The sequence below is a fragment of the Apium graveolens genome, chromosome 11 (genome assembly GCF_009905375.1).
Source record: "Apium graveolens cultivar Ventura chromosome 11, ASM990537v1, whole genome shotgun sequence".
Classification (NCBI taxonomy): domain Eukaryota; kingdom Viridiplantae; phylum Streptophyta; class Magnoliopsida; order Apiales; family Apiaceae; genus Apium; species Apium graveolens.
Window position 1 is genome coordinate 57,752,590 of NC_133657.1, and position 16,548 is coordinate 57,769,137.

Sequence of the window (16,548 nt, forward strand, 5' to 3'; positions counted from 1 at the left end):
TTACAGACTACCGCTATATTTTAATAATGCTATAAAAAATTGACATAATGCTAATAATCAAATTCAAACCTAACGTTAGTGACTAAAAAAAATATGAAGCTAACATTAGTGAGTAAAAGAAAAAAATTATAGTTGAATGGTAAATTTCTAAAGACAAGTTAAGTTGAGTGACGAAAAAATTCATTTTCTCAATTTCAAATTATCTTAGTCACTGATAAAAAAACAATAAACGATAGCATCCAACCATCCACTATAAGCTACAACATTTCTACATAAATGCTTATTATATATATTTATTTATATTATAAGGGACAATAATATTTTATATTTTTTTATTATAAAAGGTACAATAATATATATTATATAATAATTATTATTATAATAATTATAATAATAATAATATGCGGTGCGGTGCAGTTTGAACCACGAGAGCAAAGTCCCAAATCGCAAACCGCACTGCACCGTGCGGTTTGACAAAAAAGCAAACCACGACCGCACCACGAAAAGTTTAAACCACGTAGAGCGGTGCAGGGCGATGCAGGGAGGGCGGTTTGATGAACACCCCTATTAAATTATAATATAAAGAAGATGGAGAAAAAAACCACTCCAACAATATCCTAATGATTCCTTAAATCACTTAGATCCACTAAGATCCTGTTCACATTCCTTATTTTTAGCTAATCTCCCTCGTCTTTTAACTCTTATTTTATAATATAGATTAGAAAAAAGCCCTTTCTCTTTTCTCACTTTTTGAAATAGTCATCTAATTTTAATGATAAAAATTTATATAAGGAATGAATATAGGGAATGTTGTTGGAGATGAGAATAGATATTGATGTCTTAAATTATTATGATTCAATATTTTATACTAAATTTAGTAAACGAACTAAAAAACTGTTGGAGATGTTCTAAATATCAAACTTCAATATTCCAATAAAATGTAAAGTATATTTTTCAAAAATTTTACTAGAACAGAAAAATAATAAAATATTGTTACAAACACGGCAAAATGCAAACTCCAAACAACTTTCCAATTTTCAAACTCCACAACATTAAGAAAAAAAATATATATATTATAGAAAAATAACGATGTAAATATATTAATGTGATATGATTAAAATAGTTTCTTTACAAATTTATAATGTAAAAAAATTCAGAGAACGAAAATAAAATAAATTTTAACACATAAATTATATCAAAATTTATCAAGGTCAAATATAAAGATATAATAATAACTAAATATATAAGTGTAAAAAGTATAATTCTTTGAAAAATACATTATTTATGAAAAATATAAAATTTATTTAGGAATCAAATTATCATATTAAAATTTAGTTGAATAAAAATAAAGTTAAAAAAATCATATTAAGAAATGATAACCATACCGTAGATCGCACGGGTATAAAACTGACATTAGTATAAACTTCTACTCAGTGAGTTTAATTTATGATAAGATTAAATAGTATAAAAATTACGCAGTTAGTTTTATTTTTACCTTCAAAAAAATAATACTCTAATTTTTTGTTAAATATGTTTTGGGCGAGAATCGAACCTGAAAATTTTGTAAGATAATACTGTATGCTTAATTTATTATGTCGTTGGCGAGACTCGAACTTGAAAATTTTAGTAAAATAATACTATATGCTTAATTAAATATGTTGTTGCCGAGAATCGGACCTGAAACTTTTGGTAAGAGAATACTAGATATTTAATTTAATATGTTGTTGGCAGGAATCAAACTTGAAAATTTTGATAAAATAATACTATATGCTTAATTTATTATGTCATTGGTGAGAATGGAATTTGAAAATTTTGGTCATACGTGTTTTAAGTATTTTAATTTAATAGTTCAAATAATTTAATTGAGAAGATTTGAAAGTCGTGATTAAGAGATAATCAAAAACAGGAATTAAGCGACTACAAATTATACCTCTATTCAGTTATTATAGTTTAAAATAAATATATATAATAGTTCTCTACGGAACTAGATGAAAGTAAGTTCTCCCCATATTGGATATTTGTTTTTGGAATAATGCGCGCATAACATTTTCTTGTAAAGGTATGTATATATATAATTTTGTTAAAATATTTGAATAAAAATATAAAGTGATTGTCAAAACGTATCGAGGAAGTCTCTCAAATCTTGCTGAGGAAGACTTGCACAGCTTTTTAAGAAAGAAACTTAATTAGGAAGACTTGTAAAGTTTATCGAGGATGATTTACAAAACTTACCAACGAAGTTTTGTAATACTTAATGAAGAAGATTTGAATAGCTTACTTAGTAAGACTTGTAAACATTTAGCTAATGAAATGATATACAACTTTCTCTTTATATCATCTATTCTCCTATAGTTCCTCTATATTAAACATAACTAATATTTTAAGTCAAGGTTTATAACACGTTATCAGCACGAGTCTCTGCCAATTGAAGCTTGATTCTCGAAAGAGGTACGACTTATTCTGCCCACGAGTCTCTATCAACTATAACTATTTCATAAAAGAGGTACGATTTCTTTTACTCATTTTATTCTAATTATTGTTACATATTTATTTATGTTACTGATTGAAATCTATAAAGATGGTTATGCCGTCAAATAATACTATAAAGATGGCTCTGCCGTCAAGTAATACTACTATAAAGATGGCATTGTCGTCAAGTAATAATCAAAAGTTTTTTGGCCGGCTTTGTCATCGTAACTCTTGTATAAAGTTATTATTTCAACTTGCCTGTTTAAATATTATGTGACATATTATATCTTATTTAAAATCTATTCAGAATGGCGAATCTTGCAAAATTAGAGTGTGTTGCCTTGGATGTTTCGGGAAATAATTATTTGTCATGGGTCCTTGATGCGGAATTACACCTTAGTGATAATTGCCTAAATGATACTATTGACCCAGAAAAAATCCCAATTGTTGAACAAAATACAAAAAGCAATTATCTTTCTTAGGCATCACATCGACGAAGATCTAAAATCTGAATACCTCACTATCAAAAATCCACTCACCCTTTGGAATAATCTCAAGGATAGATTTGATCACCATAAACTTGTTCACTTGCCATCTGCCCGATATGACTGGATTAATTTGAGGTTACAGGATTTCAAATTTGTAGCTGAATATAATTCTGCTCTTTTCAAGATAAGCTCAAAATTAATTTTATGTGGTGAAAATATTGCTGATTTTGAAATGATTGAAAAGACCCTCTCAACCTTTCACCCCAACACTATGATCCTGGCTCAGCAATGTAGGGAGCGGAATTTTCATAAATATGGCGAGCTGATATCTCTCCTTCTTGTGGCTGAAAAGAATAATGAGTTGCTACTGAAAAATCATCGAATACGCCCCACAGGCTCTGCCCAGTTACCTGAAGTACATAACACTTCATTCCTGAAGAATGAATGTGGGAAAGGGCATAGAGGAGAACAGGGTTATGGACGAAACCGTGGACGTGGAAATTTACATGGTCGGTTTCGCAATCAATATCATTCTAGCCACCTGAAATGGCAACGTGATGGTTACAACTCTGTCCACCAGAAATGGCAACGTGAAGTGCCAAATAAAAGAAAGGTACCCCAAGAAGGAGAGAACCGAGGCATCTGTCATAGGTGCGTATCTGAGGAGCACTGGCAACGTACTTGTCGCACACCCAAACATCTTGTCGACCTCTACGAGTCATCCAAAACGAATAATGGAAAGAGAGTAGAAACCAACTTTGCTAATTATAATCTAGTTAATGAACCAATCAATAAGGCCTCAAATGAAATAGAAATTAGTGCTAATCTTTATTATGGTTTAGACGACTAGACTTCATATGTATTATCTTGCTTTACTTATTTCCTTTGTGTTTTACTTATTTCCATTATGTACTTATTTTATGTACTTGTTTCATGTGTTGTTCTATGTACTCGGTGTGTTTTCAATAAAGATGTTTTTCGTTTATATATGTATAGAGATGGAAGATATATGCATTGTTGACTGAGCAACCACACACACTATTTTATAAAGTCAGAAATACTTCTCACAGTTGACTAAAACCAACTCACATGTCTGGACGGTATCGGGTACATCAAATATAATAGAAGGTTTTGGGAAATCTAGTTTTCTTCTACCAAATAAGACACACATACACATACAAGAGGCTCTATACTCTAGCAAGTCAACTAGAAACCTACTGAGTTTTAAAGATATCTGTCTTAATGGGTTTCACGTTAAAACTACTAATGAGAATGAAAAAGAATACTTTCTCATCACCTCAAACACCATTGATAATAAAAGGGTCTTAGAAAAATTCCACTCGATTTCTTCAGGATTATATGTTACGAGTATACGAGTTATTAAATCTCATAGTGTCAACATTCCCAAAGTCATATTCCCAAAACTACTTTCCCTTTGGAATGAAAAACTCGGTCATCCAGGAGTATCTATGATACGTCGTATCGTTGAAAATTCTGTGGGACATCCTCTTAAAATTCAAAAGATAATATCCCAAGATGAACTTCATTGTTCAGCATGTTCTTTAGGAAAACTGATTGCCCGATCATCCACATTTAAGCTTCAAACTGAGTCCCCGAAATTCTTATAAAGAATTCAAGGTGACATTTGTGGTCCTATTCATCCATCTTCTGGCTAATTTAGGTACTTTATGGTTTTAATTGATGCATCAACTCGATGGTCTCATGTATGTCTACTTACAACCTGAAATACAGCCTTTACAAAAATACTTGCCCAAATAATTAAACTTTGAGCTTAATTTCCTGACCATCCCATTAAATCAATCCAACTAGATAATGCTGCTGAATTTACTTCTGCAACTTTTAATGATTATTATATGTCAGTAGGAATCTCATTCGAACACCCGGTAGCTCACGTACATACACAAAATAGTTTAGCAGAATCCTTAATTAAAAGACTTCAACTTATTGCACGTCCCTTACTCCTAAGAGCAAAGTTACCTATATCTATTTGGGGTCATGAAATACTTCATGTTGTAAATATAATTAGAATAAGGCCTTTTGCTTACCATAAATAATCCCCTCAAGAATTAGTTCTTGGTCAAGTACCTAATATATCTCATTTAAAAGTATTTGGTTGTGCTGTGTGTGTTCCAATATCACCACCATAAAGAACTAAAATGGGACCTCAAAGAAGAATTGGTATAAATGTTGGTTTTGATTCTCCATCTATTATAAGGTATCTGGAACCATTAACTGGTGATGTTTTTATTGCTCGTTATGCTGATTGTCATTTTGATGAATCCATGTTCCCTAAATTAGGGGGAGATAATGATTTGCATAAATTAAATTCTGAAATATCATAGAATGCATCAGGATTAAATTTTATTGATTCACGTACTAATCAATGTGAATCTGAAGTTCAAAGAATTATTCATATGCAAAATATTGCTAATCAAATATCGGATGTTTTTAGTGACTCTAGACATATTATAAGGTCACATATACCTGTTGTTAATGCTCTGGCACGAGTTGAAATCCCTACTAAGAAATCAGTTCCTCAAGAATTGATTGGTGATTCAAAGCCATGCTAGAAGCGTGGTAGACCTGTTGGTGCAAAAGATGTTGTATCACGAAAACGGAAATTAATTGGACCTGCCCCTGAAGTGGCAAGTGTTCCAGAAAATACCCCAGAAGCGGTATTACCTTCTGAAGAGGTTCAATCCCCTGAAGTGGCTATAACAAAACTCCCAGACGTGGGATTTCCTCCAGAAGAGAATGTTGCCCCAGAAGTGGCACGTGCCCCAGAAGTGGCAAATACTTTTGATAAGTGGCATTTTATACCACCTAGAGCGTTTCATAGCGGCTTGAATTGGTGTCTTGAACTCAAGTATTTAGTGTATTTGACGTGTTTTCTAGTGTTTTTGCATTTTAGGGTATAACTTGCTTAGATAGGTGGTTTTCATCAAATAAAGCTTAAGGAAGTGCTTGGAATCAGTCCAGGGGAGATGAGCGAAGAAATCAGCAAAAACAGATACAAAATAAAGTATTTTCCAAAAGGGTAGCAGGCGACCGCGTGCTAGCAGGCGGCCGCGTGGAGACAACAGGCGACCGCCTGCGTGCGGAATTTCAGAATCTGGATTTTATTAATTCAATTACAATTGGGCTTCTGTTGGGCTGGTACTCTTGGACGTTTATAAAAACCTTATGGAAAGACATTTTCTTCATCAAGATCAAGGGCAAGAAGATTGAGAAGACCGTTTTAGCACGCAACAACAAAGAAGAGGAAGCATACATTCATCTTGTGATTTTTTTAATTCATTGTAACAGTGGATGCTAGTTTTCTTTATGCTTTGAACCTTAATACTCTTGTGATGGACTTCATTATTTATTAAGTATTTTTATTAGCCCTTTATCGTTGTGTTATTATCATGCTTTCATATGAACCCATGGTGACAATGAGTTCTATTATGGGCTAATCGTGATCATGGGATCCTAGCGGATTTACTATGGATTTCTTTAGTTAATTGTTTAATACCTTGGTATGTGGTGATTATATGATATCTAGTATAGGTTGAGCTTATTCGTCTTATATGCATCGCGAACATGTAAGATAGTCTGTTAATCTCTTGTGAAGCGACAGTGAATCTTGAGATTTAGAACTTGCCATGCTAGCATAGGTTCATGTATTGTATGCATGATTAGTGGGTGACTCTAACCGTTTTACTTACCCTGTGTAATCATCATGAATAACTTGTGCTTAAATTGTTATGTTGTCAAATTATGTAGACATATGGGGTCTCAACATAATTGATGCATATTCAACTTCTATCTTAATTGTGGATGCTTGGTAGAATGGTATTCGTGCAACGAAAGTTGGCGATTATCGGTTTCGTGTTGTTCGATTAATATCATCATCATTACATGCTAAGGTTAATAACAATAAATATTGAATGAAGAAGTAATGAAGTTAGGATCTCATGTATGTTTAATATTGTTAATTCAAGTGTTTAATTCTCGTAGTTAATATTAGTAACCAACCTTGATTGTTATTGTCTTGGCATTGAAGAATAATCATACATTGGTGAGTAAGTGTTAATTAAATATAATTAATCAGAGTCTCTATGGGAACGAACTAGAAATTATTATATATTACTTGTGAACGCGTATACGTGCGTGATTTATTTAGCACATGCTTTGTGCCTAACAAGTTTTTGGCGCCGCTGCCGGGGACTCGGTATTAACTTTTTTAGTTTATGTAATTGCCATCAGTGGTCATTAGGATTAATTGATTAAGACTTGTTACTTACTGCTTCCGGTTGTGTTTCAGGTACTCTAGCGAGCGTTTATGAAAACACGTTCTCGCACTCGCAAGAGAAATCTGGATAAAGCTGAGGAAACAGATAAAGCTCTTGACTTTCCGGAGAAGATAGTTTTGGAAGATTCGGATAAAGAGAGTGAAAAGAAAGAACCTGAAACAATGGGTGATCGTCTAGCTCAAGCTGATCAAGCTCTCATGGACTTTTCTCAGCCTAAAATTGATGACATTTAGTCAAGCATCATTCATCCGGCTATTGAGGCCAATACTTTTGAAATCAAGTCAGGCACTATTCAGATGGTGCAGAATTCTATTTCTTTCGGAGAGGCTGTGACTGAAGATCCCAACATGCATATCAGGAATTTTGTCGAGATTTGTGGTACTTTCAAATATAATGGTGTTACTGATGAGGCTATCAAGATGAGGCTTTTCCCATTCTCTCTGAGGGACAAAGCTAAGGACTGGTTACATTCTTTACCAGCTGGGTCCATCACTACTTGGCAAGATCTTGCGCAAAAGTTTCTGGTGAAGTTCTTTCCAATGGCCAAAACTACAGCTATGAGGAGTGCTCTTACTCAATTTGTGCAGCAGCCAGGAGAATCTATGTGCGAGACTTGGGAGCGCTACAAGGAGATGTTGAGAAAGTGTCCACATCATGGTATGCCTGAATGGATGGTGGTCACTAGTTTCTACAATGGTTTGGGGGTCCAATCTCGACCCATGCTCGATGGAGCTTCTAGAGGCGCCTTGTGGGCCAAAAGCTATATTGAGGCCTATAATCTCATTGAAACTATGGCTGCAAACGAGTATCAAAACCCAACTCAAAGGATGATGTATGGGAAGGTAGCAGGTATTCTGGAAGTTGATACAGCTATAGCTATTGCAGAGCAACTCCAGGCGCTAACTATGAAGGTCGATTCTTTAGCCAACTATGGCGTAAATCAAATAGCTAGTGTCTGTGAGCTTTGTGCAGGCTCTCACGCTACGGATCAGTGTTCTCTTGTTAATGAATTTGTTCAGTATTTGAACAATTTTCAGAGATCACAGCAGCCTGTGCCCGCTACTTATCATCCTAACAACAGAAATCATCCCAATTTCAGCTAGAGCAATAATCAGAATGTTGTTCAGCAACAATATCAGTAAGCTGCAAATAAACAGTTTAATTCACCTGGATTCCAGCAACCTCGGCAATCTGCTCATAGGCAATCATATCCTCAACAAGGAGGTGCTTCTCCACCTTCTAGTGCTGATTTCGAGGAGTTAAAGCTGTTGTGTAAAAGTCAAGTTGTTTCTATCAAGACCTTGGAAAATCAAATTGGACAAATAGTCAATGCCTTGCTCAATCGTCAACCTGGCACACTTCCCAGCGATACTGAAGTGCCAGGAAGGAAGGAAGCTAAAGAGCAAGTCAAAGCTGTCACCTTAAGGTCTGGAAAAGTTGTTGATGCTGAAAAAGTAAAAGATGTAGAAGTTATAGATGAAGAAGGAATGCAAAAGGAGAAAGAGGCGGTACCAAGGAAGACTACTGTTGAACACACTCTACCTGAGGGTAATACAGGGGAGAAACAGCTCTATCCTCCACCACCTTTTCCTAAGCAATTGCAAAAACAAAAGCTGGACAAGCAATTTGGTAAGTTTCTAGAGGTGTTCAAGAAACTTTATATCAGCATACCTTTCGCTGAGGCTTTTGAGCAAATGCCTAGTTATGTGAAATACATGAAAGGTATTCTTTCAAGGAAGGTGAAACTGGATGATCTTGATACCGTTGCTCTAACGGATGAGTGCAGTGCCGTGTTGCAACAAAAGTTACCTCCAAAGCTTAAGGATCCAGGAAGCTTCACCATTCCTTGCACCATTGGCAAGTTGTCATTTGAGAAGTGCATGTGCGATTTGGGAGCAAACATCAATTTGATGCCGTTGTCTATCTTCAAAAAGCTGAATTTGCCTGATCTGAAGCCCACCCATATGTCTCTACAATTGGCTGATCATTCGATTACATACCCATGAGGCATTGTGGAGAACGTGCTAGTAAGGGTGGACAAACTCATCTTTCATGCAGATTTTGTCATTCTGGATTTCGAGGAAGATAAGAAGATTCCCATAATTTTAAGAAGACCTTTCTTGGCTACAGGCCGCACCTTGATAGATGTGCAAAAAGGTGAACTCACTATGAGGGTGCAAGATCAAGATGTGACATTCAATGTGTTCAATACGATGAAATTCCCTACGGAAGATGAGGAGTGCTTAAAGGTGGATTTGATCAATTCTGCAGTCACTTCAGGACTTGATCGTGAGCTAAGGTCTGATGCCTTAGAAAAAGCCTTATTGGGGGATTTTGACAGTGAAGATGATGAAGGCAATGAGCAGCTACAATATCTAAATGCTTCTCCTTGGAAACGGAAGCTAGACATGCCATTTGAACCTCTTGGAAATACTGATCTCAAGAATGCAGAGGGAAAGCTCAAACCATCTATTGAGGAAGCACCTACTTTGGAGCTTAAACCAGTGCCTGAACATTTAAGGTATGCTTTTTTAGGTGATGCATCTACTTTGCCTGTAATTATTGCATCTGACCTTTCAGGTAGTGAAGAGGACAAGTTCTTGAGGATTCTGAGAGAATTTAAATCGGCCATCGGATGGACTATAGCAGATATAAAAGGGATCAGCCCTTCGTACTGCATGTATAAAATTCTGCTAGAGGAAGGTATCAAGCCGACTGTTGAGCAACAGTGAAGGCTTAATCATATCATGAAAGAAGTGGTGAAGAAAGAAATTGTAAAATGGCTGGATGCAGAAATTATATATCCTATTTCTGACAGTTCTTGGGTGAGCCCCGTGCAATGTGTACCTAAGAAAGGAGGTATTACTGTGGTAGCAAATGAGAAGAACGAGCTCATCCCCACTCGAACAGTCACAGGTTGGAGGGTATGCATGGACTACAGGAAGTTGAATAAAGCCACGAGGAAGGATCACTTCCCTCTTCCATTCATTGATCAGATGCTTGACAGGTTGGCTGGTCATGAGTATTATTGTCTCCTGGATGGCTATTCGGGCTACAATCAAATTTGCATTGCACCAGAAGATCAAGAGAAGACTACTTTCACTTGTCCATTTGGCACGTTTGCTTTTTGCAGAGTTTCTTTTGGCTTATGTGGTGCACCTGCCACTTTTCAGAGATGCATGATGGCTATATTCTTTGAGATGATTGGAAATAATGTCGAAGTGTTCATGGACGACTTCTTCGTTTTTGGAACTTCGTATGATGAATGCCTGAATAATCTCCGTTTGGTGCTCAAAAGGTGTATTGAGACCAATCTGGTGCTCAATTGGGAAAAATGTCACTTCATGGTGCAACAAGGCATCATTCTTGGGCATAAGGTCTCTAGTAAGGGTCTTGAGGTGGATAAAGCCAAGGTGGGCGTCATTGAAAATCTTCCGCCACCTATTTCTGTGAAAGAGCTTTCTTGGTCATGCGGGTTTTTATCGGCGTTTCATCAAGGACTTCTCTAAGATATCTAAGCTGTTGTGCAATTTGCTCGAGAAAGATATGCCTTTCAAATTTGATGATGAATGTTTGGCAGCATTCGAGACTTTCAAGAAGAGTTTAATCACAGCACCAGTTATTACGATACCTGATTGGAGAGAACCTTTTAATATGATGTGTGATGCAAGTGATTATGCAGTGGGAGCAGTTCTTGGGAAGCAGAAGAATAATATCTTTCATGTGGTCTACTATGCTAGTAAGACGCTAAATGGAGCCCAACTGAACTACACCACTACTGAGAAAGAGCTCTTGGCTATAGTTTATGGTTTCAAAAAATTTTGATCTTATCTACTTGGACAAAGGTGACAGTGTTCACTGATCACGCTGACATCTGCTATTTTGTCTCAAAGAAGGATTCGAAGCCTAGACTTATTCGTTGGGTTCTCTTGCTACAGGATTTTGAGTTAGAGATCAAGGATCGAAAAGGTACTGAAAATCAAGTAGCTGACCATCTCTCTAGATTGGAGAATCCCAATTGTACTTCACATGATAAGACATTGATCAATGAATCTTTTCCGGATGAGCAGTTATTCGTAATTTAGGAGGAAGAGCCATGGTTCGCAGATATTGTGAACTATCTTGTTAGTAATACAATGCCTCCTAATATGAAGGCGGCTCAAAAGAAGAAGTTTCTGCATGAGGTAAAGTGGTACATGTGGGATGAACTATGTTTGTTTAGACAGGGAGCTGACCAGATCATCAGGAGATGTATCCCATTCTGTAAGACGGAGGGGATATTACGAGACTTTCATTCCACAGTTTATGGTGGACATTATGGTGGTGAAAAGACAGCAGCTCGTATTCTTCAAGCAGGTTTTTTCTGGCCTACGTTATTTAAGGATGCACATCAGTTCATTTTAAGGTGCGATCGTTGCCAAAGAGTTGGGAATCTTTCCAGAAAGGATGAGATTCCTTTAAATGTGCTACTTGAAGTTGAGGTCTTCGATGTTTGGGGAATCGATTTTATGGGACCATTTATCTCGTCCTACAATAATCAGTACATCTTGCTGGCAGTCGATTATGTCTCGAAATGGGTAGAAGTCAAAGCTCTACCGACTAATGATGCAAAGGTAGTGTTGAGTTTTCTTCATAAGCAGATATTCACAAGGTTTGGAATGCCACGAGTTATCATAAGTGACGAAGGTTCGCATTTCTGCAATCGTAAGTTCACTTCTATGATGCAACGCTACAATGTGAATCATCGCATCGCTACTGCCTATCATTCGCAAACTAATGGTCAAGCTGAAGTGTCTAATAGAGAGATTAAGCGCATTCTAGAGAAAGTCGTTTTTCCGTCAAGGAAAGATTGGTCTTTGAAGCTCGATGAAGCTGTTTGGGCTTATAGAACAGCATATAAGACTCCACTTGGGATGTCCCCGTTTCAACTTGTCTATGGTAAGGGATGTCATTTACCTGCGGAGCTTGAGCATAAGGCTTATTGGCCATTGAAGAAGTTAAACCTTGATCCAGATGTAACTGGGAAGAAGCGAATGCTTCAGTTAAATGAACTTGATGAATTTCGACTTCAAGCGTACGAAAACAACAAAATGTACAAGGAAAAGGTAAAAAGGTGGCATGACAGGAAGCTATCGCCTAAGTCATTCGTGTTGGGGCAACAAGTTCTTCTATTCAACTCCCGTCTCCGACTTTTTCTGGAAAGTTGAAATCAAGGTGGTCTGGACCATTTATCGTCAAAACTATGTTTCCACATGGAGCGGTGGAGATTTTTTGGGAATGATCTGAGCCAAGCATTCAAAGTAAATGGTGAGAGATTGAAGCACTATTATGGGGATACGGCAACCAGTGAAGTGGTTAGTGTCGTTTTATTGTCAACTTGATTGCATAACTCCACGTCAAGCTAATGACGTAAAAGAAGCGCTTCTTGGGAGGTAACCCAAGATATGAGACCATAGGACACCTTAGAATATAGTCCTAGCAGGCGCCCGCGCGCCAGGAGCAGGTGCCCGCCTGCTGGTGCCAGGCAGCCGCGTGCAACCCTGTCTTTTAAAAATTTATTTTTCAGCCTAAAAAAAATCACAAAAAAAAGTAACCCATTAACCCACGATTTCGCCCCCCCCCCATACCTTGCCACAATCCCCACTCCTAATCAAATTATAACCCTAATTTGCCCTATAAATAGATATAACCTCTCCATACACATCCCACACACTTTAAACTCTACAAAAAATCTCCTAAACACCAAACATAAACTCTCCAACTCTTATTCACAATTTTTATGACCCAAAAGAGATCACGAACTGTGGGTAGCGGCAGCACCAATCCGACTGTTACTGATTCTTCGAGGAATACTGTTGCGAGGCCCCGATTGTTGGATGGGGCTGCTGAAGAAGAGTACACCAAGATTCTGACTAAGCCTATTATGAGGGAGAGGGGGCTCTTGCCATCGGGGAGGGATGGTGAGTTGCTACCAATGATTGCTGAGAAGGGATGGATTACATTCTGCGAGTCACCTGAGGCAGTTCCGATGAGTATCGTTCGCGAGTTCTATGCGAACTCCAAGGCCGACAAGAATGGGTTTTTGTTGTTCGTGGGCTTACTGTTGATTATCAGCCCGAGGCGATTTACCGGGTGATTGGACAGAGATAAAGAAAACCACAAGAGGAGCATTGGAATGCAAAGACCCCTGAGGACTTTGATTTGGACTTGATTATTGCTACTCTCTGTCGGCCGGGCACAGTGTGGAAGTTCAAAAGGGGATCCAACAATTATCGTAGTTTCCCTGCTATCGCGATGAACAGGTATGCTCGTGCTTGGAATGCGTTTATATGTGCTAATATTCTTCCTTCTTTGCATGCACATGAGGTTACAGTGGAGAGGGCGAGGTTGTTATGGGGAATTCTGAATGATGAATATTATGTGGACCTTGGTGAGTACATCTACCAAGGGATTGTGAAGTTTTTGAGGGGGAAATCGCAATACTCTATCCCGTATGCCTCTATTGTCATGAAGCTTTGCAAGGCAGTTGGAGTCCAGTGGCCTCCGTATGAGCAGCTGCAGATGCCGGTCGCTCCTATTGATTCATCGATTTTGAATACGATGCAGGAGTGGACGGGTGGAGAGCCCGAGCTACATGGTTTGGGGTATCATCTTCCAAGAGGAGTTCCAGCAGCTGGTGCTACCATGGCTAGGCCCAGTCAGGCTCAGGGAGAGGCAGGCTCTTCGAGAGCCCAGGGAGGAGATGGTTCGGGGTTGGCTGATGTCCATTACAGGAGGCTTTCGAGGAGGATGGATGCAATGTATGAGTCGCAGAGTCGGTTTGCGGATGAGCTCACCCAGGCACTTGGGACTGCATTTAGAGGCCTTGGAGCTAATATCCAGTGGCCCGTTTTTGGTGAGAATTCTACTTATCCACCTCCTGACACTCCACCCTTTGAGGATGATGATGATGATGATTCATCTGAGTAGGTATACCCTGTGTTCCTTTCTATTACCTTCATTGGTGACAGTGAAGAATTTAATTTTGGGGGTGGTAGTTAAAGAACATATTTGTGTGTGTGTCATGTAGTTGCATTTTCATGTTAGTTTAGTTCATATAGTTGCATATTTTTGTCATATAGTTTTTTTAAGGATTTATAGCTTTATTTATCATGTCATATAGCTCATGCATATACCATGATCCCTTTGTGTTGCTTTACCGATTAATATGTGATATTGATGCGAGTGTAGTGATAGCGTTAAAGTGATGTTGAATCTTGTTAGGTTGATATGCATGCTAGAAACACTTGTAATTTCACTAAGCCTTAGAGTATGCTTAAGGACTAGATTGTTGTCATGGTTTGATGGTTTTTGAGGTTAATCTATTGCTTATACTTAGAATGCATGATAGGCTCTTAATGATAAAGGACATGAAAAGATAAAAATTAGAGATAAAAATTGGAATTCATTGCTAGTTGTGGCTAGGCGTCAAATGGCTAGTAGTCGGCTCGTATTGTATGCGAGTAGTCTAGGGTTGAGCAAGATGGAGCGAAACGCACTTGCTCAGAAATTGAAAAAAAAATATGGTTCAATGCACAATATATCATGAGTGGGCTCTTTGGTATTCGAGTTATTAAGTTCTTAGGGGACTTTTTGCCTAGTGACCTAAGGCTTTTATAGTCTGGGAACCGCTAACCTAACGCTCGCTAAATGGGTAACATTGCATAAGTCTTTTGTGGACCTCACTCATTGCACGATCAAATAAGCATTTGTATTATGTATTGAATAAAAGCATGATTTCGTAATAAACTCCAATAATCTTGAAGTGTTATAAGTCATTTTATGTCTAGAATATATTCTTCGTATCAGCTTGTGATTGCCTTGAGGATAATTAAGTTCTGGTGATTGATCTAGTTTCGAAGCATATATGTTGTTAGATATATTTGATAATGTCATGACTAATATGATTTGTATTTAGTTTTCAGATCTTACTTAACAGGACAAATCAATACTCAACTGGAAATTAGTACTTATACTGAAGTCAGAACTTAAGATATCAGAACTTAAGTTGTCAGAACTTAAGTTATCAGGAGATATTTATCAGGAGATGATATCAGGACTTAAGGAGACTTTCAGATAAGGAAGGCGGCTGATTGAAAGGAAAGAAGATCAAGACAAACGCAAGAAGAGATATGCATGAAGAAGGAATTCTATGAAGAATAGAATACTTGGAAGAAAAGATAACTAGTTAATATATTTTAGGAAGCAGAATTATATTCAATATCAATTCAAATTTATCTTGTAACTGTGTAGAATATAAACACAGACATAGGGTTTACACTATATGTGTTAACATAATCGAAGTTATTATTTATTGTAACCCTAGCAGCTCTCGTGATAAGTTGTTCATCACTGAGAGAGGACAGTTCCATATTGTAACAGAGTTTATTGTGTTAAATAAAATCCGTTTTTTGTGTTCTTATATTCGATTTGATTGTGATAAACACTGTATTCAACCCCCTTCTACAGTGTGTGAGACCTAACAAGTGGTATCAGAGCAGATCTGTTAACACACAAACAGTTTAAGATCCAAAAACAATCATGTCTGAAGAAGAATAAACTCCAACCAATCCCACCAAAACTGAAGAACCTCCAAAGACTCAAATCCATAGTCGATATGAGACTATTAGAGTTCCCATACTGAAACCATCTGAATATCTCATATGGAATGTGAGGATTTCTATGTTTCTGGAAGCTACAGATCCAGAATACCTTGACAGAATCAATGAAGGACCACACAAGCCAACCAAACTCTCTGTTGTAGTTGCAGGTGAACCAGCAAAGTCTGTACCAAAGGAGAAGAGTGATTACACTGCTGAAGATATCTCATTGATTGCTAATGATGCTAAGGTTTGACACTTGATGCATAGTGCCATTGATAATGTCATGTCAAACAGGGTAATTAACTGCAAGACTGCAAAGGAGATATGGGATGCCTTGGAGACAAGATGCCAGGGAACTGATTCAATTAAGAAGAACAGGAAGACTATACTCACTCAAGAGTATGAGCACTTTGACTCAAAACCTGATGAGTCATTGACTGGTTTATATGACAGATTTGTCAAACTCTTGAATGATTTGTCACTAGTTGACAAGGAATATGATCTTGAAGATTCAAACCTTAAATTCATGTTATCTCTTCCTGAAAGTTGGGATTTGAAGGCCACCACTATAAGAGACGACTATAATCTTGAAGAAACAACTCTTGATGAAATTTATGGGATGCTCAAGACTCA

General features: G+C 37.3%; 1 protein-coding gene and 1 non-coding gene across 2 annotated transcripts; one reads left to right on the forward strand and one right to left on the reverse strand.

Moving 5' to 3' along the window:
• Window positions 1-2,883: 2,883 nt before the first annotated feature.
• Window positions 2,884-3,807, forward strand: LOC141695522 (uncharacterized). Its single transcript, XM_074499761.1, has one exon. It carries the CDS (start codon window positions 2,884-2,886, stop codon window positions 3,805-3,807), a length of 924 nt encoding a protein of 307 aa, XP_074355862.1.
• Window positions 3,808-7,827: 4,020 nt separating this feature from the next.
• Window positions 7,828-7,934, reverse strand: LOC141699088 (small nucleolar RNA R71). The gene has a single exon (XR_012565575.1). It is a non-coding gene; the product is annotated as a small nucleolar RNA R71 (small nucleolar RNA).
• Window positions 7,935-16,548: the final 8,614 nt, after the last annotated feature.